The sequence below is a fragment of the Ostrinia furnacalis genome, unplaced genomic scaffold (assembly GCF_004193835.3).
Source record: "Ostrinia furnacalis isolate ACB-3 unplaced genomic scaffold, ASM419383v2 OfSCF6289, whole genome shotgun sequence".
In the NCBI taxonomy this organism is placed as follows: domain Eukaryota; kingdom Metazoa; phylum Arthropoda; class Insecta; order Lepidoptera; family Crambidae; genus Ostrinia; species Ostrinia furnacalis.
The window spans coordinates 14948-32728 of NW_021136528.1; the positions used below are offsets into that span (position 1 = coordinate 14948).

The 17781-nt window shown below is 38.0% G+C and overlaps 1 protein-coding gene across 1 annotated transcript; it reads left to right on the forward strand.

Moving 5' to 3' along the window:
- The first annotated feature begins 211 nt into the window (after window positions 1-211).
- LOC114362233 (cytochrome P450 4C1-like) lies at window positions 212-17356 on the forward strand. Its single transcript, XM_028317536.1, has 11 exons — window positions 212-266; window positions 2303-2469; window positions 12933-13036; window positions 13344-13434; window positions 13728-13910; window positions 14177-14252; window positions 14478-14784; window positions 14991-15059; window positions 15221-15389; window positions 16015-16194; window positions 17183-17356. Exons 2-11 carry the CDS (start codon window positions 2304-2306, stop codon window positions 17347-17349), a joined length of 1512 nt encoding a protein of 503 aa, XP_028173337.1. The 5' UTR covers window positions 212-266; window position 2303; the 3' UTR covers window positions 17350-17356.
- The last annotated feature ends 425 nt before the right edge of the window (window positions 17357-17781 follow it).

The following is a 17781-nucleotide window of genomic DNA, read 5'->3' on the forward strand; positions in this document are numbered from 1 at the left end:
TCAGTACCTACATAAATGTTCTTGAGTTAATGTGCAATTGTGCAAGCTGCACGAAGTCGTAACTCAAAGAAAACAAAAATTACGATCTTCAAAGAGCGCATATAAATAGTCCGTCTTTAAAAATTAAAATAGGTGATACTCCAGCGTGAATACGCCCCAACTGTTCATGTAAAGCACGCTACATTACCAACTTTATATGTTGTCACCGGTACTTCTCAGGGTAGTACTGCCGGCGGTAGTGGCCTGCGTGGAGCTCAACGAAACAGGTAAGCATCGATCGAGACTAAAGTGACCTACTAACTCTACTATCCGACACTTATACGACCTTTGGTTGCTACTATAACCGTAATAACACCATTATGTGCAATTATGCGCCTCGTCCTTTTGAGGCATTTGAGGACTCTACGGTGTGGACAACTAATTTAAAATATGCTATTATAACATAGTTCTAAAGATAAGTTATTGAAAGAGCCGCATCTTCTCAATTTTAAAGGATATTATCTATCAGTAGGGACCGGATTAAAATGCATTTGCATATTAGTCATTATCAGTAGCAATATTAGCATATTTTACCTAAAGTCTAGTGAAGATAAATAACAGTACATTTACAACGTTTTTCTCTGAGTGCACGGCACGGAAATGTGACAAAAGTGATAATATTTTTCAAATCAAACATTTCTACTTACAAATTAATGTTAATGATTAAAGACACAATTTTACCTCTGAACATGGAACTTGATTCTACAAAAATATACGTTCGTTATGCAGATAACTTATTTAATAACTTTTTAAAAAAATAAAACCGACTTCAAATGCGTGAACACAAAAAAAAACTAAAAATTAAAAATATTGCGTATAAAAAAGTTCATCCCCAATTTTCCATTCTCATTTTTTCTTGGGGGTGAAATATTTTCTTCAAATTCGCATGAAACCACCCTTTTGATAATACCTATTCAACAAAAAAATAATCGTTCAAATTGATTTATAATCGCCGCGGCGGAGATATTGCGTATAAAAAAGTTCATCCCCAATTTTCCACCCTTGGGGGTTGTTTTTTCTATAATTAAATTTAAATGGGACCACCCTTGAGGTATTACCTATACGCCGAAAAAAGATTTGTTCAAATCGGTTCATAATTGGCGGAGTTATCGCGTAACAAACATAGAAAAAAAAACATACGGGTCGAATTGAGAACCTCCTCCTTTTTTGAAGTCGTTTGAAAATGTTTTAGTAGTAGAATGTGTTTCTTTAATTGGCTTATGTTCAAGTTGTATTTTCCTGCACATTTATGTACAATTAAACAAATAAAAAAATAAACCTAGCCTAGCTATACCGTTCAAACCTCAGTTCAAACACAAGTTCCTTTATTGATTGCATGGTGTCTCTGTTATGATTACGTTACGACAGAATCAGATTCACGTTTTACATCTTGGTACCATTGGTACTTACGAGTATCATAGAAGTGTAGAAATTACGGTCGTGTTTTTTTGCAAAAAATCTTGTAAGTGGGTTTATGACTCTCTCTACATTTACATACTAAGTAATAACTACTTACCAAATAAAAAACCTGTCTGCCAATTTGACCACTGACCCAATTTTAGGATCATAAATTTTTAAAATTGGTGAAAATATTACTGAACCAGTTAAATGTTTTGCAATAAAGTTCTTATAATACAACATAGCAATCGCATTCTTGTTAATTATAAACAACTGTGATTACCAGTAATTATGGTTTAATAACTATTGAACATATTCCTGGTGCCTAGAAATGGTTAAGAGTGATTTATTTACCTCTTCCTGCTGCTATAATTGATAGTTTTAATTGCCCATAAAACGGACAGGTATCACAGCAGGTATAGTGTGCATTGCCTTGTTACTTATGGACTAAGGCCCGGTCTTATTTTGTGGCCCGGTTTCCACCAAAGCGGAAAGCGGGATGTGTCGGGTCGTCAAATGTTTCTATAGAATTTGCGGAGCAGAGATGAGAAAATCTGATTGATTATTCAAAACTCTTCTCCGCTCCCCTCCGCTCTGCTCCATCTTGATGCAAACCGGGCCTAAGAGCTGCTCTGTGGACGCCAGGACGACCCTCACTATTTATCAGAGGCACAAGCGAAAGTTAGTTTCCACACTGATGTAAACTACTACTAACTTACTGAGTTTCTTCCGCCACTTCTTCTCAGCACCAGCCCATATGTTGTCCCGAAGTGGTGGTAGGGCAAGCTATAGGTATTTGGGACGTGCATAAGTGCCATGGAAAGGGCCTATGTACTGAATAAAATATTTGAATTTGACTCCTCAGCATGCTGTGGCCACTTTTGGTGCTAGGACTGGGCGGGCTGTGCGTCTCCGCGTGGCTGCAATGGCGGTACAAACACCGAAGGCTGCTGAAGATGGCCGAGGACTTCCCCGGGCCCCCGACCCTGCCTGGCCTTGGCAACGCTCTGCAATTCATGTGCCAGCCTGAACGTAAGTAGAGGACTATCCTACTTCCTATCTACAGTAAAATGGGATCTGTTGATATTCTTTCATATTTGTCTGTCTTTCTCTCTGTCTTTCACATTCTTTCATATTCTGTCTTTCATATTCTTTCATATTCTGTCGGCTGTTTGGTGTAGTGGTTCGAAACGGACTACTATTCCGGAGGTTGCGGGTTCGATTCCCGCACAGTACAAACATTTGTGTGCATGAACATATTTGTTTGTATTGGACTGGGTGTTTTCTATGTATAAATTGTATAATATGTATGTATTTACAAAAAAAAAGTATTTAAGTATGTTTATATCCGTTGTCTAGTACCCATAGTACAAGCTTTGCTTAGTTTGGGACTAGAAGTGCAGTGTAAAATTTCCAAAGATATTCTTTCACGGTAATCAATGCTGCGAGTCCGACCAAATTTTGTAGGTAAGTATTTGAGACACAGGAAAAAGGGGGGACAGATATGCGTGCTTTCTGTGACAGATCGAAGTTAACGCGGTCAAAGCCTCAACAAATTATTAAGGAAAATGTGTTTTTGTCTGTTTGATACGTTTTTTTTATGACTTAATCCACAATCCACTGGACCAACTTTGAAAAATTATCTTGACGAATGATAGGAGAAAAAGCTTATGTTGATTCCAAACGAAAATAAACATGAAGATGACGGTGCAAGTAGACTCTATTGTTCTTATTTCCCACCGGGTCCATGAAATTTAAAATGTTCTGATCATGCTTTTTTATTTTTGATGTCGTGGACCCGTTGGGAATCAAAGTAGGTATGAACTAAGAAACAGTAGAGCTGTGAACCTTTGGGAAAAAGTCATTAATGGATGTCGAAGAACTGGCAAATAAAGAAACGTTTCATCTCGCCGATGTATGTTGGTCATTGATTTTATTTTTCAAACGGTCACTTGGGTCACCCCGTGCCACCGTATTGCGGTGCAATTTTTCAATTATCTCCAACGTAATGGTCAGGTCACCGAGGTGCCTTGTCTCTAATCAATGCAAATCAAAATAATCGTCCCGTTTCCGCGAACTGCAGGTCGCAGCGGACATAATGGCTGTGTCAACAGAGATTATCTGAATCAACGACTTGTAATTAGCGTTGTTGATAAATAAAAGGATAATTGACTCATTGAACGTCGTATAGTACTGCTTGCTTGAAACTACAAGCATCCAAGGATCGATCAAGATCGCTTCAACCAGGCGGAGAGCAAATTACTGATAAACATTCTTCGCCAGCAAAACTATTGTAATCTTTAACTAAATTATGATCCTAAAATACAGCTTGATTAATCGGAGGTCCCATATACATAACTCAATCGTTTTTATCTGAAGTCTTAAGGTACGATTTTTGATCAGTTAATATCAATAGTTATTTAAGTAGTAGTAGGTAATTATAAAGTTGACAACATAATAACTGAATTATGAAACTTACAACCAATATGTGCTCGTGCGGAATAAATAATTATTTAAATAGCGTTAGATTACTTGGAAGGATTATGATGAAACTAACCCGTAGTTAATTATGTAAGTAAGTACCAAGACAATAATTACTAACCACTATTAATATAATGAATGGTAAACGAATTGGTTCATAAACGCACAGTAGGTGAAAACAAAAGTGTACGAATCAAACAATATAGTTTGTATTCCCATAAGATTGTTGTCATCTACGCCCTAAAAGAGCAATAATTAGGAACCCGTGAACGCCAGACCGACGAACTGGTGAAGGTCGCGGGAGGTGCCTGGATGCGAGCGGCGCAGGACCGGTCTTTGTGGAAATCCTTGGGGGAGGCCTATGTCCAGCAGTGGACGTCTTTCGGCTGAAACTTACGAACGAACGCCAGACGTTCGGTATTTTATGGAAGATGAAAGGTTGTCAACACATTGGAGAACGATGGATCATCATTATGTTTGGACTATCGTGGCTTTGGCAGTGTGTTCACATGAAATTCTAGTTTTGCAGAATCTCTCATTATTGGATCCCGAAAAACGTAATGTAAAAACGAGGCAATAAAGTATTATCTTATTTTAAACAAGCCCTAAGCTATGGAACTATCAATTTCTAATCATCATAATTTATGCCAACCAGTATTTTTTTCATTTACGATAGTGGATTCCGAATCAGAAGTAACGAATCTAAATAGAATCAATCGTTGCAAATAGGTCACTTACTTACGTATTTTTGCCATTGAGATCATAGTTTTCCCCTTTAACTCAGTTTCTAGCTTTCTCTTGATGGTGAGCTGATGAAGTCAAGTACTGGATACCTCAGAACCTTCGGCAAAGGATCTTGGTAACTCGTTTGCCGAAGATTCTGAGGCCACCTGTTACATGGCAGCTAACTTCTTGAGCTCCATTCTTTATTTTCTTCTTTTGCAGCCTGGATCTGAAATAGAAACAAATCTTATCAACAACGGTTGAATTTCATGGAGTAGGTACCTATGTTATCTATTTCTACCCACTTAAGGTAACGTACCTTTTCTGGGCAGTGTCACAAGTCTTCTCCAGTCCGCGAGGAGAAAACCTCTATAAAAAACCACTGGAGGAGAGGATTCGGGGTTCCCTCGAAGCCAGAGGAGCGAGCCTCTAGCACAGAATAAGTAATAGTACAGCCTCTAGCCTGAAGCGGAACTGCGGACGAATGTCCAACCAGGACAATAACTCACGGCTCCGTTTCTTTGGGCTCTAGTGGAAACCGTCGGGTTTTAGTGGGTAAGCGGGGAGAGTCCCCGGTCATTCTCACGATTAGGCGTTCTCAGTCTAATTACCATATCATTTTTGAAATTTGGCTTAATTGACTTAAACGCATTTAAATATAAAACACCTGAAAAGTACGAATTTAACAATGGTAAAGGCGTCAAATTATTCAAAGCGGTTTCCGCGCAAATGAGACCCAAAAATTTTATGGTCACGGTAATTAGATAAGGCTAATACTTAATCTAACGGTAATTAGAAAAGATATGTAAAATAACAAAAAAGCAACATCTTGCATTGATAAATTTGTACACAAATATATAGCGTCATAAAAAACGCTATAGGTACTCTTAATACCTAACCCTTTTTAAAAACAAAAACACTAATTTCTATTATTTATTGAATCAGAATATTTTCAGTATACTGCAAGAATCGAGGCTATAACAGGAACACTTAGTTTCAGCAAGAAGGGGCTACGTGTCACATTTCAAATGAGAGCATTTAGCTGAATCTGAATCATCATTTATTTGCTTTAAATGTGGTACAAACGATGGATAGAGATAATGGATCTCAAATGGTCTCTTCGGATATGCGTATATCGAAAAATTCATTAATGATATTAGTGTTTTTTTCCTCTTTTTAATCTATCTGCGATCAGCCATCATCCATTATCAGATTTTCTTTTACAATACGTTTTCAGATTGATGCTATTCGCTTTCTCCTGAGCCTGAATGTAGAGTTCTCAGAATTTAGAAGGGATGCAGCAAATAGATTTCCTCTTTGACGTTTGGTATAACTTCAGTGGACTTTGTAAACCAAGGTACACAGCTCAAGATTTTTAATACTTTATTTTGAAAACGTTAAAGTATTTCTACATTTGCTAGGCTGGGTAGGCGATGCCATATGTCTACATGGTTCTTGGGATGCATTTGTAAATAGTTTGTTCTCCAAGTTGCTTCTGCCCAGTATCCATTGCATATCACGAAGTTTTTTCTATGCATAACAAGGCAGGTAGGATGCAGTCTAGGATGGTACAAAGTGTCTATACACTCTCGCCTTGAAAAGGCCCATTGTCTGTTCATTTGTTCCCTTTTGTTCTTAATGTGTTCACGCCAGGTAAGTGTTACTGTTGGACAATCTCCTCTTCTTAGGGCGAAGGTAATATGGATCGATTTTAATGGTATTATACATATAAATATTAATTAATGATTGAACATGCTAATATCGATGACATTAATAGTAAAAATAAATATCTGGTTCCAGACATGTTTCACGCAGGGGTGACGTCTCCTGACCATCAGGACGCCCCGATTTTACTCCAGCTAACTTCTTTTAGTGGGGTTACCTTATCCTCGTAAGCCCGGATGTGCCTCAGAAGGAACTGAAACTTTGTAGTCAGTAACGCCGAGACATTTTCGGAGGTGAATTGTAAGTATCGCCGGATGTGCCCTCAGAGGAACTAAAACTTTAGCGATAATTTTAAGTTCGAAAATTCGCGCCTGTTGAATAAAAAGAGTGATAGTCTATGGCTTAAAGTATTCAAAATCAGGTATCCGAACTTATTAATGTAAAAAAAAACAAAATGTCACTGTCAAATTATCATTTTTCTCTGACAAGGTGGTTCTTTCGAGAGGACGTGATGTACAATTATTTTTTTTTCTTCACGTAAACGTAGTTTAATTGAAAAACTAANTGCACTTTTATAATTTTTATCACTTTTTCGATATAATTTTCACAACGACTGCGGGGACTGATCGTTGTTTTAAGCACAAGTTACTTCGACGGGAATCAAAACGCCAATGAGGAAATTATGGCGCGCTCAACCAAAGATAACAAAAAGTGAGCGTCCATCCACCAGGTGTCGCCACTGGACCGGATATTGACTACGGAAATTCATAGAAATTCGACAGGAAACGGAAATGCTATCTCAATATAAAGCTTCCAGTGACGGTCAAGTAATTTAATAGTTCTTTGCAAGGAACATTCGGTCTTGATGGTGAAAGTTTTATTTTTGTATATTTTTTCTATTGAGATGGATTGAATATTGGACTTTTAAAATTATGATATGATTGAGAAAATTTACCATGAGAACGTTCTGATTTTTAGTTTAATAAATATTATAATTAACATGAATATTCACTTTACTTCTTATACATTCTAACCTTTCATTATCTATCTATATTATATAAAGCTCGATTCCTACTCACTGACTGACTCACTCACTGATCAGGGGTATTTTTGGGGTATTTAGAGGGGAGAGGGGTAAAATTGTAAGTGTTTGTTTTAAACTAGATTTTTTGACTGCCAGCTTTAGTATATTTTTTGAAACAAAAAACAAAATGGCGGCACTTTTTGAAACAGAAACTTTTTTGTTTTTCATCCTGAATTTTTTCCTTTTTGGGAGTTTATTAGGGTTGCTAAAAGGTGTATTTTAATGTGAGAAAAAAACGGAAAAACAAAATGGCCGCGCCGCCATCTTGGATTGAAAATGCGATTTCGAGGTGTTTTTAGGGAGGTGTCACTCCGAGATGCGCAATTGTTTTTGAAAATTTCTTTTGGGTGTTTGTGACATGTATAGTCTTCTTTAGAGTCTTATTCACAGATTATCAAAAAACAAGATGGCGGCTGAGCCGTCGGCCATTTTGTTGCGATCAAAAAATTCCCAAACTTTGACACGAATTTTCCGGTAGATGGCGACACCGGAGTGGGGTACAATGTTCCGGGCGATTGTTGGTCTGTTATTCGAGTGTTGCCATGAATCGGAAAAAACTACCATTTTGGAAGAAAATTTTCTACCACGGCCCCGGATAGTAGAAAATGGAAATTTCCAGAAATTCTAAAATCTTGGTATGCAGTCTGGTGACATTTGGGGACCCAAATGACATTTCACCATTTTTATGAAAAAAGTCTGGCAACACTGAAAGTTATGGGGAAAAGTTTTTTTTGCGACATGGGTGTCTTTAAAGTTAGTGACAGACAGAAAGAATTATGGCAGAAAAAAAATAAAAATGACATTTGGTCGGATATACGACCCAGATTATGGGAAAAATCCGAAATGTCAAAAAATCAAGATGGCGGCGGCGTGGGCGGCCATTTTGTAAAAAGTTGAAAATTTCGAAATTTTGGAATTCATTTTTCGAGTAGTTGGCAACATTTTGGAAAGTCGAGTTGTATAGGGCGGTTGTGTCTTTTGTCGAGAGGTTTCGCTTGGGTGAAGAAATTTCTCCAGTGTTGCCATACCTTAGGAGATTTGGTCCAAAAATGTCGAAAGTAGAAATAACAACTTCCGGTCAAAAATTTGGACGATGCCTCCTGCAAAGGGGTCGTGCAAATGACATTTGACCATTTTCATCTCGATCACCTGGCAACACTGGGAGCTACGGGGAAAAGTATTTTTTTCGACATGGGTGTCTTTAAAGTTAAGGACGGACAGAAGGAGATATGGCAGAAAAAATCCAAAAATGGGGTTTGGTTGGTTATACGACCCAGACTATGGGAAAAATCCGAAATGTCAGAAAATCAAGATGGCGGCTGAGTTGGCGGCCATTTTGTAAAAAGTTTCAGATTTTCGATTTTTCAAATGCGTTTTTCGGACAGTTGGCAACATTTGGGAAAGTCGACTTGTATGTGGCGATTATGTAGTTCGTCAAGGAGTATCGTTTGGAAAAACAATGATTCCCAGTGTTGCCATACTTTAAGAGTTTTGGTCGAAAAATGTAAAAAATGGAAATAACGACTTTCGGTCAAAAATTTGGATGACGCCTCCTGCAAATAGGTTAAACTAATGACATTTGACTATTTTTATCTCGATCATCTGGCAACACTGGGAGTTAGGGGAACTCAAAGTTTTGGGACAAGGGTGATTTTAAGGAATTGTTTCACGAAATAGGGTGAACTTAGAAAAAAAGTAAAAATAGGGTTCGGCGCGGAAAATGGTCCAGATTAAGGAAAAAATGCAAAATTTTGGAAATCCAAGATGGCCGCCAAGCGTTCACCCGTTTTCCTAAAGGAACTAAATTCTCCATACAAATTGTATGCAGGGGGGCTTAGCTAACGTAGAAAAAGGCGAGGCCGAAGGCCGAGCGATAGTTTAAAGCCTGTGAGTCGCCATATATTTATTTTTAATGCGTCAAAAAAGCACAAGAGCACAGTGACAGACAATAAACACCCCCTGTAATTTTTGCGAGGCCGAAGGCCGAGCTCCGAATGCGAGGCCGCAGGCCGAGCGCCGCGTAGGGCGAAGCCCGGAGCGGCCAGCATCGCAGATCTAGCTTTTGTAGCCCGCGTAGCGGGCGACCAAAGCTAGTTGTATGTTATAAAACCGATAGTACTTTTAAAAGTACTAATAATGAAACATTAAATAAAATTAAAATACTTGTGCCTTTTCAGTTACATTTATTTATATCATTATTGTATCTTAATGTAGTATTAATTTATTAAGGAGGTTACATTTATGTTTTACTTTAAAGTATAAAATACAATTTATTTACTTTTTCTTTTTAAAGTCTGTAATACCGAATGTTCTTTTAAGAGAAAACATTTTTTTATTATTTTTTACCTAAAATAAGCTCTATGCACTATTATATAGGGTCCCTGAAAATATGGGTGCAAAAGAAAATCTCTAACATAGAAAATTTTTTACTCGAAGTGCTCGGCGTTTACGACTTCAAATTGTTCGTTCTTCTGAAAGCACATTCGGCGATACTTAGAAGTCGACAAAATTTGCTCTTGGGTCTTACGAGGTTATGAGTTAAAATATACTCTATAATCCAACAACCATGCAGCAACTGAAGCTGAACATTCATCATGAAATCGAATCTATTTCGAGGTAACTCAAACAAAAGCTTTTCATAATTTTGATGTCAGATTGGAAGAAAAGTCCGTAAAGATGTTATGCGAAAGTCTAGGTATTTTTTCATATTTTATCATCATACTTATTCAATCGTGAGTGCAATTTGTAGGTAATAATTTCATACAACGGTGATTATAAATATATGGTAATTAGTACGGGACTATTCCCACCTCTCGTTCCCACCACTGCAACTCCTGTGTAGCCAGGATCTACAGCTTGACCGCCACAAAAACCCAACCAATGAAGGTCAAGTTTGTCCCGGGGGAAAGTTAAACTGTCATTGGACCCGCAACGAAATTAATCAGAAGAACATAGGAGGAGTTCGAAATTAAGGTTCGACTTCCCTCCATTGCAAAGCGGATGACAGGTGACAAACAAAGGTTTAAAACCTTTAAGAAAAAGATTATGCACCACGGACAATAAATTAAATTAAGGGGGCCTATCTTATGAGCAATTAGCAACTACCTGCCAATAATATTTTTCACAAAATCGCTTAAAAGCACGGAAATTTTTCCTTGTCGCGACAAGATCGGTGTAATAAATTGCGGAAACAGATGTATGTTGTATTGAATTAAGCATTATATCACGTTCATGTTTCCAAAGATCACACTCCCACAAGATATGATGGGCAGACTGCTCATGACTGACATCATCAGTGGAACACTCGCAAAAAGGAGACGGAACTAGTTTGAATTCGTGAAGTTTATGTTTAAAGTTGCCATGTCCCGTGAGGAACTGCGACGAGCAATGGTCGATTTCTAACCATCGCCTAGTTAGACGTTCGCGTACATTCGGGAAGAATTTATATAAGTGACGTCCTTTGACTGACGTATCCCATCTTTTTTGCCATTCATTAAGTAAATCTTCTTCAACGACTTCTCGGGAATCAAATCGCACCCTTAGAATGAAAGTGACTTAACTCAAAATTCCTGTTACTCTCGATTTCACCATAAACTGACCTTATAAAGCATGCTCTATATCCCTATATAAATAAAGTGACCTATCTCTTAGTAAAAGCAGAGCAACGCATACTTCGGTCTCTTTCACTTGTCCCGCTTTTCATGTATGCATATTGTGTGAAAGAGGCAGAACTAGTTTTACGTCGGCGGTGCTTGCGAGTGTACGTGTAAAACATCGGCGGATCTCGAATTGTATCTGTTTATTACAAAAATACTGTAAAGGTAAGTTCATCATTTTTTTGTCATAAAGTGACCTTTTAATAAATAGGTCTGTATTTAAACTAAATATGTTAGAGTATTCAGTGTTCATTTATGGATTCGGTCTGTTTAGTTAAAAATATAAATGAAGGATACACGACACTTTTACGAATAGGACTATTTATGACTGAACTAACTTAATTTAGTTTTATGGTAATTAGTACATGGAAATTATAAAACGATAGATTTTCTTCAAAATTTCCAAAATCTGCAGGGTATGCAAATACTGTCTTACTACAATGTACGGAGGCCAAAGTAATGTTTCTATGTACACTAACAACGTGGATTTACCTTTATAAATCTAGTATAAAAATAAGGACATGGTAATTAGAAAAATTGAAAACCAAAGATATGGTAATTATACTCTTACGCAATTTATCGACGGTTACGCCAACGCAATAGACATCCACTTGCTAACAGGTCAAGGCACTAACTAAGGGCTAGCGCCGCGTGCGGTAATGATGTGTCAAATACTATTACTTAGGCTAGTATGACCACGAACAGAAAACGTAACGGTAATTATGACTTTAGCTCGGACAAGCGGTTTTTTAAATATAATTATTAACAGAATGGTTCTATTGAATAGGTAGATATTTTTCCGAGCATAAGAGAATCTTATAAACTCTTTAAAATGTTGAATGGAGTAAATCAAATCTATACGACATAAAAATTACAGCCAACTTTTAACATTAAGTCGGTGTGCGGACGCGTCACGGTAATTATAGAACAGAGGTTCATGAAATTAATTTAGCCACTTATACTTAAAATAGAGGCCTATGATTTTATGCACAACTGGATAGGGTTGTTAAGTAACATATAAAAATACTTGCATGTCTCTAATTTGTCATTTTTAAGGATTAAACAGCCCGGACACGTAAAAACTAGCTAATCTGAGAATGGCCGTCCCACATAACCCACTGGCCGACCCCATCGACCAGTGGGTATGCGCAAAGCATTTCCCGACGTAAAAAAAGGATTTGCGCTACGTTTGGTAGGTTCTATAGGATTTCACTGGACACTTCAAGACTGACACTTCAATAGTGTTCGTTCGTCTAATCCGGACAACGTTTTTCAACATACTGGCTAGGTTCTTAGTAATTAAGATATAGACAGAGGTCTACAATCATGATTCAGTGGCGCTTACTTACTTAAGTAAGTTTAACATTGTATCAACCTACCTTTAATTAAAGCTTAAAACAATGAATCAGTAAAAATTACAGCTATTAAAGCCAGATTTAAATACTAATTGGACTGATCGGAAGACGTAGTGCATCTAGACAAGCCTCCATCTTGGTGGACCGACGATATGGTGAAGATCGCGAGGAGTACCGAATGCGGACAGCTGGACCAATCGAAGCGGAAATCCTTGGAGGATCATGGCCTTTGTCCAGTGCATATTATGACTATGTATTTTTAAAGACTGTACCCTTGAAAAGGAGGCGGACAATAGTGACTGAGTTTCTTGCGCTGCTTCTTCTCAGCACTGGCCCATTTATTGTCCCGAAGCAGTGGTAGGGTTAATACTGGGATGTGTAAAAGTGCTTTTAAAAGCCTACCTACTTGCAAAAATAAATGTGTTTTGTGAGCTTTTTTTATGAGTTTTATGAGTGGACGTCTTTTAGTTAACCAACTAAACGCTAATCATGAAGAATAGTTTTATGAAACGAAATTCTTTGTTTTTTCAGAATTGATTGTAGTATTCAAAGAGCTGATGGTGTATGGAGACGTATGCAAGTTCTGGCTGGGCCCAGACCTGAACTTTGTAGTCAGCAATCCAGATGACTTGAAAGTAAGTTTTATTTAAGAGTTTTTATCACTCTTTAGATAATAGACTAGCGGCCGCCCGCGACTTCGTACGCGTGGATCCCGTTTATCTCCTTAGGAGTTGAATTTTGCTAAGTCCCGTCTTAGTGAGCACCTACGTTCTAAAAGTAACCCCCATGCAAATTTTAGATTCCTAGCACTTGTACTTTCTGACATTTCGTCATGAGTAAGTCAAGCAATCAGTGACCTTTCGCTTTTATAGATATAGACCTACCACTATTCTGCTTTCCCAAGTCATATGATTTTAAGAAAAATCTACTATTTATTTTCAGGTTCTTCTTAGCAACTCCAAAAACAGCACAAAAGGGCCTCAGTATAAATACATGGCAGACGTGCTTGGAGGAGGTATATTGAGCGGTTCAGGTACGAATTAATTCTTACTTGTCGGAAATATATGGAACCTTCTGCACACGACTACCTATCGCCCAATATTCACAAACGAAGCAGAAAATCGAACACACAGCGTTGAATAGAGCTCTGTGATTGGTTCATATGTCACCCATTGTGTCCACGCGCACTGTGAGACCTTATAGTAATGTTTGTGTAAAGGTACGGGCGTAAGGCTCTAACTAAATGATTCCTTAGTCCCTTGCGTACATACGTAACTTAGAAAATTGAAAAAAAACATCTTGCAGACCTTTTGGGGTTAATTACAGGTCCAGCCTGGAGAAAGCACCGCAAGATAGCCAACCCCAACTACGGCAAGCGAGCGACCGAGAGCTACAGTGACGTGTTCAACAAGGAGGTGGACCTGTTGATGGAGAAATACCGGTCGCTGCAGAATAAGCACATCGACATATACCACTACATCGTGAGGACCACCAGCTACTCTGTCTGCCGTGAGATAATCCCTACTTTCTCATACTTTAGCTTGAAAAAGGGTGTCACCAAAAATGGCAAATTACCAAGGGCTTTTTAAGAAATAAGTTTCCTAAAACAGTTTAAAGGAACTCCTGGAACAATCAATTGTACTAGGTCCATTCTCGCTACAAATTCGAGGAGTGAAAATTCCAATTTGATTATTAACATAAGAATGCAATGATTTCGTTGTAGATACGATACTTGATATCTGTAAAGATATTGATAAAATTATGTTCTTTTCTAGAGACGCTCATGGGCTTGAGTAAAGAGCAAACCATGAAACTGCCGTATATTGAAGGAGTTATAGACGAAACACCAAGGTAATCTTCAATTTCCTATAGGAAATCATTACAATTTTGCACCTTCAATCAATTTTTGCAGTCAAAGCTCACTAAAGAAACACATTTACGATATCAGGTTTTTAACACGCTTTTATTAGATCGACTTGTAAAGAACGAAATAATTTTTAAATAAGAGTTTTAAGTCACGAATCTTGCAAATAAATTGTTCCTAAAAATGTATGAATTTTAAAATATTTTTCACAGATTATACGACATAGTATTCGAAAGGATGACGAAATGGTACCTCCAGATCGACCCTGTGTTCTGGATGAGCAAATACTTCAAACAACAAAACCACTTTGTCGATATGATAACAGAATTTAGTAAACAGATCATCAAACACAGACTGGAACACCTGAAGACAATAGGAGAGCACTACAAGACGGATCTGATGAACACCGAAGAGGATTCTTTGAAGAATACCCAATTGAGTGTTATTGATAGGTTCTTACTTTCAGGAGAATTGGAAGGGGAGGAGCTGTTGAAAGAAACTTTTACAATATTTACGTCGGTAAGTGATGATAATCAAGTCCTACTTTCACATGTCGTTGAAATATTGAATGCTTTTTGGCTGTACCAGTACTGTGTCGGAATGACCTTTAGGCAGTCGCTCTTGGTTAATAACCAACTCAATGTTAATAACTGAGGTACTAATGCTGTGCTAGTGTTTGATGAAAAAGACTAATCTCAAGAAATTGAATTTTATCTTTGTTTTAGAGCCAAGAGGCATCAGCTAAGATAGCATCGTTCATACTCCTCATGATGGCGTATCACCCACATTTCCAGGTAAATAGAATGTATCTGATACAATTATGTAAAGCAGTGATAAGAAAGGTAGAGTCACATTGACATAAACTGAGGTTTACGATCAAACATAAAAATACAAAGAAAAAAATTACATTTTTAACATCGCAAAGCACTTCTTCCCTAGAGATTTTCATTTACAGGAGAGACTGTACAAAGAAATAAAGAGCGTGATAGGCGACTCCGACAGGCCTGTCACTGATGAAGACCTGAAGCAAATGCCGTATCTGGAGATGGTGTTCAAGGAGGTGCTGCGGCTGTTCCCCATAGGAGCCATCTTACAGAGGAGCGTCACTGAAGATATTGTCATAAGTAAGGAACATTTTAATAGGTTAAGGTGAAAAATTATACATGCGCCACGAGATGGACGGAATTCACCATTAAATATCCTCATAGACTGCGGCGGACTCTAAATGCGCAAGCGTTGCTTTTTGCTCACGGGAAGTAAGACATAAAAGCTGCACTAAATACCTTATAGATGCAAGGCTTGGAGGCGTTTTGTAATATAATAGCGATCACAATACATAAATCAAAACCGGTGTACATTTAGAACTCCAGTGAACTATAGAACAGCCGCTCGACTTAAAAAAAATATCGGTATCTGCCTAGCTGCTTGTATTGCTTAGGTACCTATGTGATACGCACTAACTTTTACTCGAAGTTAAAATATTAATAATAAACCTAGGAAACGAATTATTTAAAAACCCATTCACGACACTTTTGATGATATCGTCGGTTCACCTTGTGGGTGGACGTCCCACGCTGCGTTTTGCGTGGACCGACGACATCATAAAGTTTGCGCTGGACGCAGGCCGCTACCAACCAATCAACATGGAAAGCATTGGGGGAGGCCTATGTTCAGCAGTGGACGTCCTATGGCTGAAATGATGATGATGATGATGATGGTGATTCATGACACGACTTTAATCGTTTTCAGAATCGGGCACAATACCAGCCGGCAGTTCGCTAACGATCCCGATCTACCACCTGCACCGGGACCCCCGGTTCTGGGAGAACCCCGATGCCTTTGATCCTGACAGGTTCAACCCGGAGAACACCAAGAAACGGCACCCTAACTGCTACATACCCTTCAGCTTGGGACCTATGGATTGCCTGGGTAAATGATAAATCTCTTTTTATCCTTGGGCCCTATTAGAGCCTCTAACATGCTCTGATGATCGGTGGAAGTGAGTAGTTATTATGATTGGGGTGACATTCAAAAACCAATTCTTGAGTAGGTACAAACGGTGTGCTAGGAAAGCGTCCATTTAGATAGAGTGAGCAAGTTGCTGGCAGAAACTGGATGGATGTGACAAGCCAGGTAAAAACACGTATTTAAGATGTCCTATGTCCATCAGTGAATCCATCACTTAGATAATGATGATAATGTTAATGTTAATGCAACTACATATTTCGTAAACCGTCAAGAGCCCCATAATGAATAAATGCTTACCAACCAACTCAGTAGGTCTACTTAGTCAAGTGTCTCTTTTTGATCGAATCCATAAAAACTATAAAAAAACGCCGGAGCTAAGGCCTTTAGACATTGCAACTTTTACGACTGTCACGTTTTGCCACTCGTCTAGGGGGGGTAAAGAAGGAAGTATATTATTTTTAACATGAGTTTTTTAAAAGTCATTGTCTTACGTTAACGTATTTACACACGTACCTACCTACTTATTAATATTCCATTGCATAATGATGTTAGTACCTAGGTACATAGTTTCTTGACTTTTTTACAATAGGTAGGTACATTTTTAAAAACTGTAAAAGGTTCATCATTATTTATACAACACCTATTAACTTTGTTTGTACCTAATTGTTGAGCTGCTTGAGCTGAGTACTTAAGTTTTCTCAACATCTGTCCAGAGTTTCTTTCATTCATGATAAAGGATGAAAGTTTTCCATCCATGAAAATTTTATTACCATACCATCAAACCATATTTCTTTACTATTTTGCGCAATGCAGTTTAACAAAAATTCAACAATAATAACATTGTGTTAGATCTTAATGTATCAGAAACATTCGCGTAAATAAAGTTAATATAATATGTACCTACCTAATTTAAATAGAACCATTGTTATTTACTTGTGTTTTGTTCCAGGTCGGTACTTTGGGACGAAGTTGATAAAGACTCTGTGCGTGAGAGTCCTGAGGGAGTTCGAAGTGACCACCTCTGAAACCTACGAAGACCTGCGAGTCATAATCGCGATATCGGTTGCCTCTGTCAATGGGTTCTCTGCAGTGCTAAAGCCGAGAACAGCTAAATAAATTGTAATAATGACTGAAATAAAGAAATGTTGTTTTTTTTCTGAATTCAAATTTTACTTAAGTAGCTACTTATTTACACATGAGTCTGTGTGAGTTGTGATTGTGAGTGTCTTCGCCTCAACTTTCGTTGCGCGAACTATAGGTACTTTTCAGGGCACCTTATTAGACTTCCACATTTTCATTAGCTGGCCAAATCTACCACCAGAACCACTGGGAGAACAATTATATCGGCGTGTGCTGATTACTTAGTGCTGGAAGAAACTCAGTCACCAATATCATACACCATACACACACGCCTCATAATTTACTACAGGACATTAATTATAGAGTTTAATCTAATTTAAAAAGTTAGGTAGGTAGGTACTTACCTAGGTACTTTATTTTACGTTCGTTTCAGCCAAATGACACCCACTGCTGGATAAAGGCCTCCCC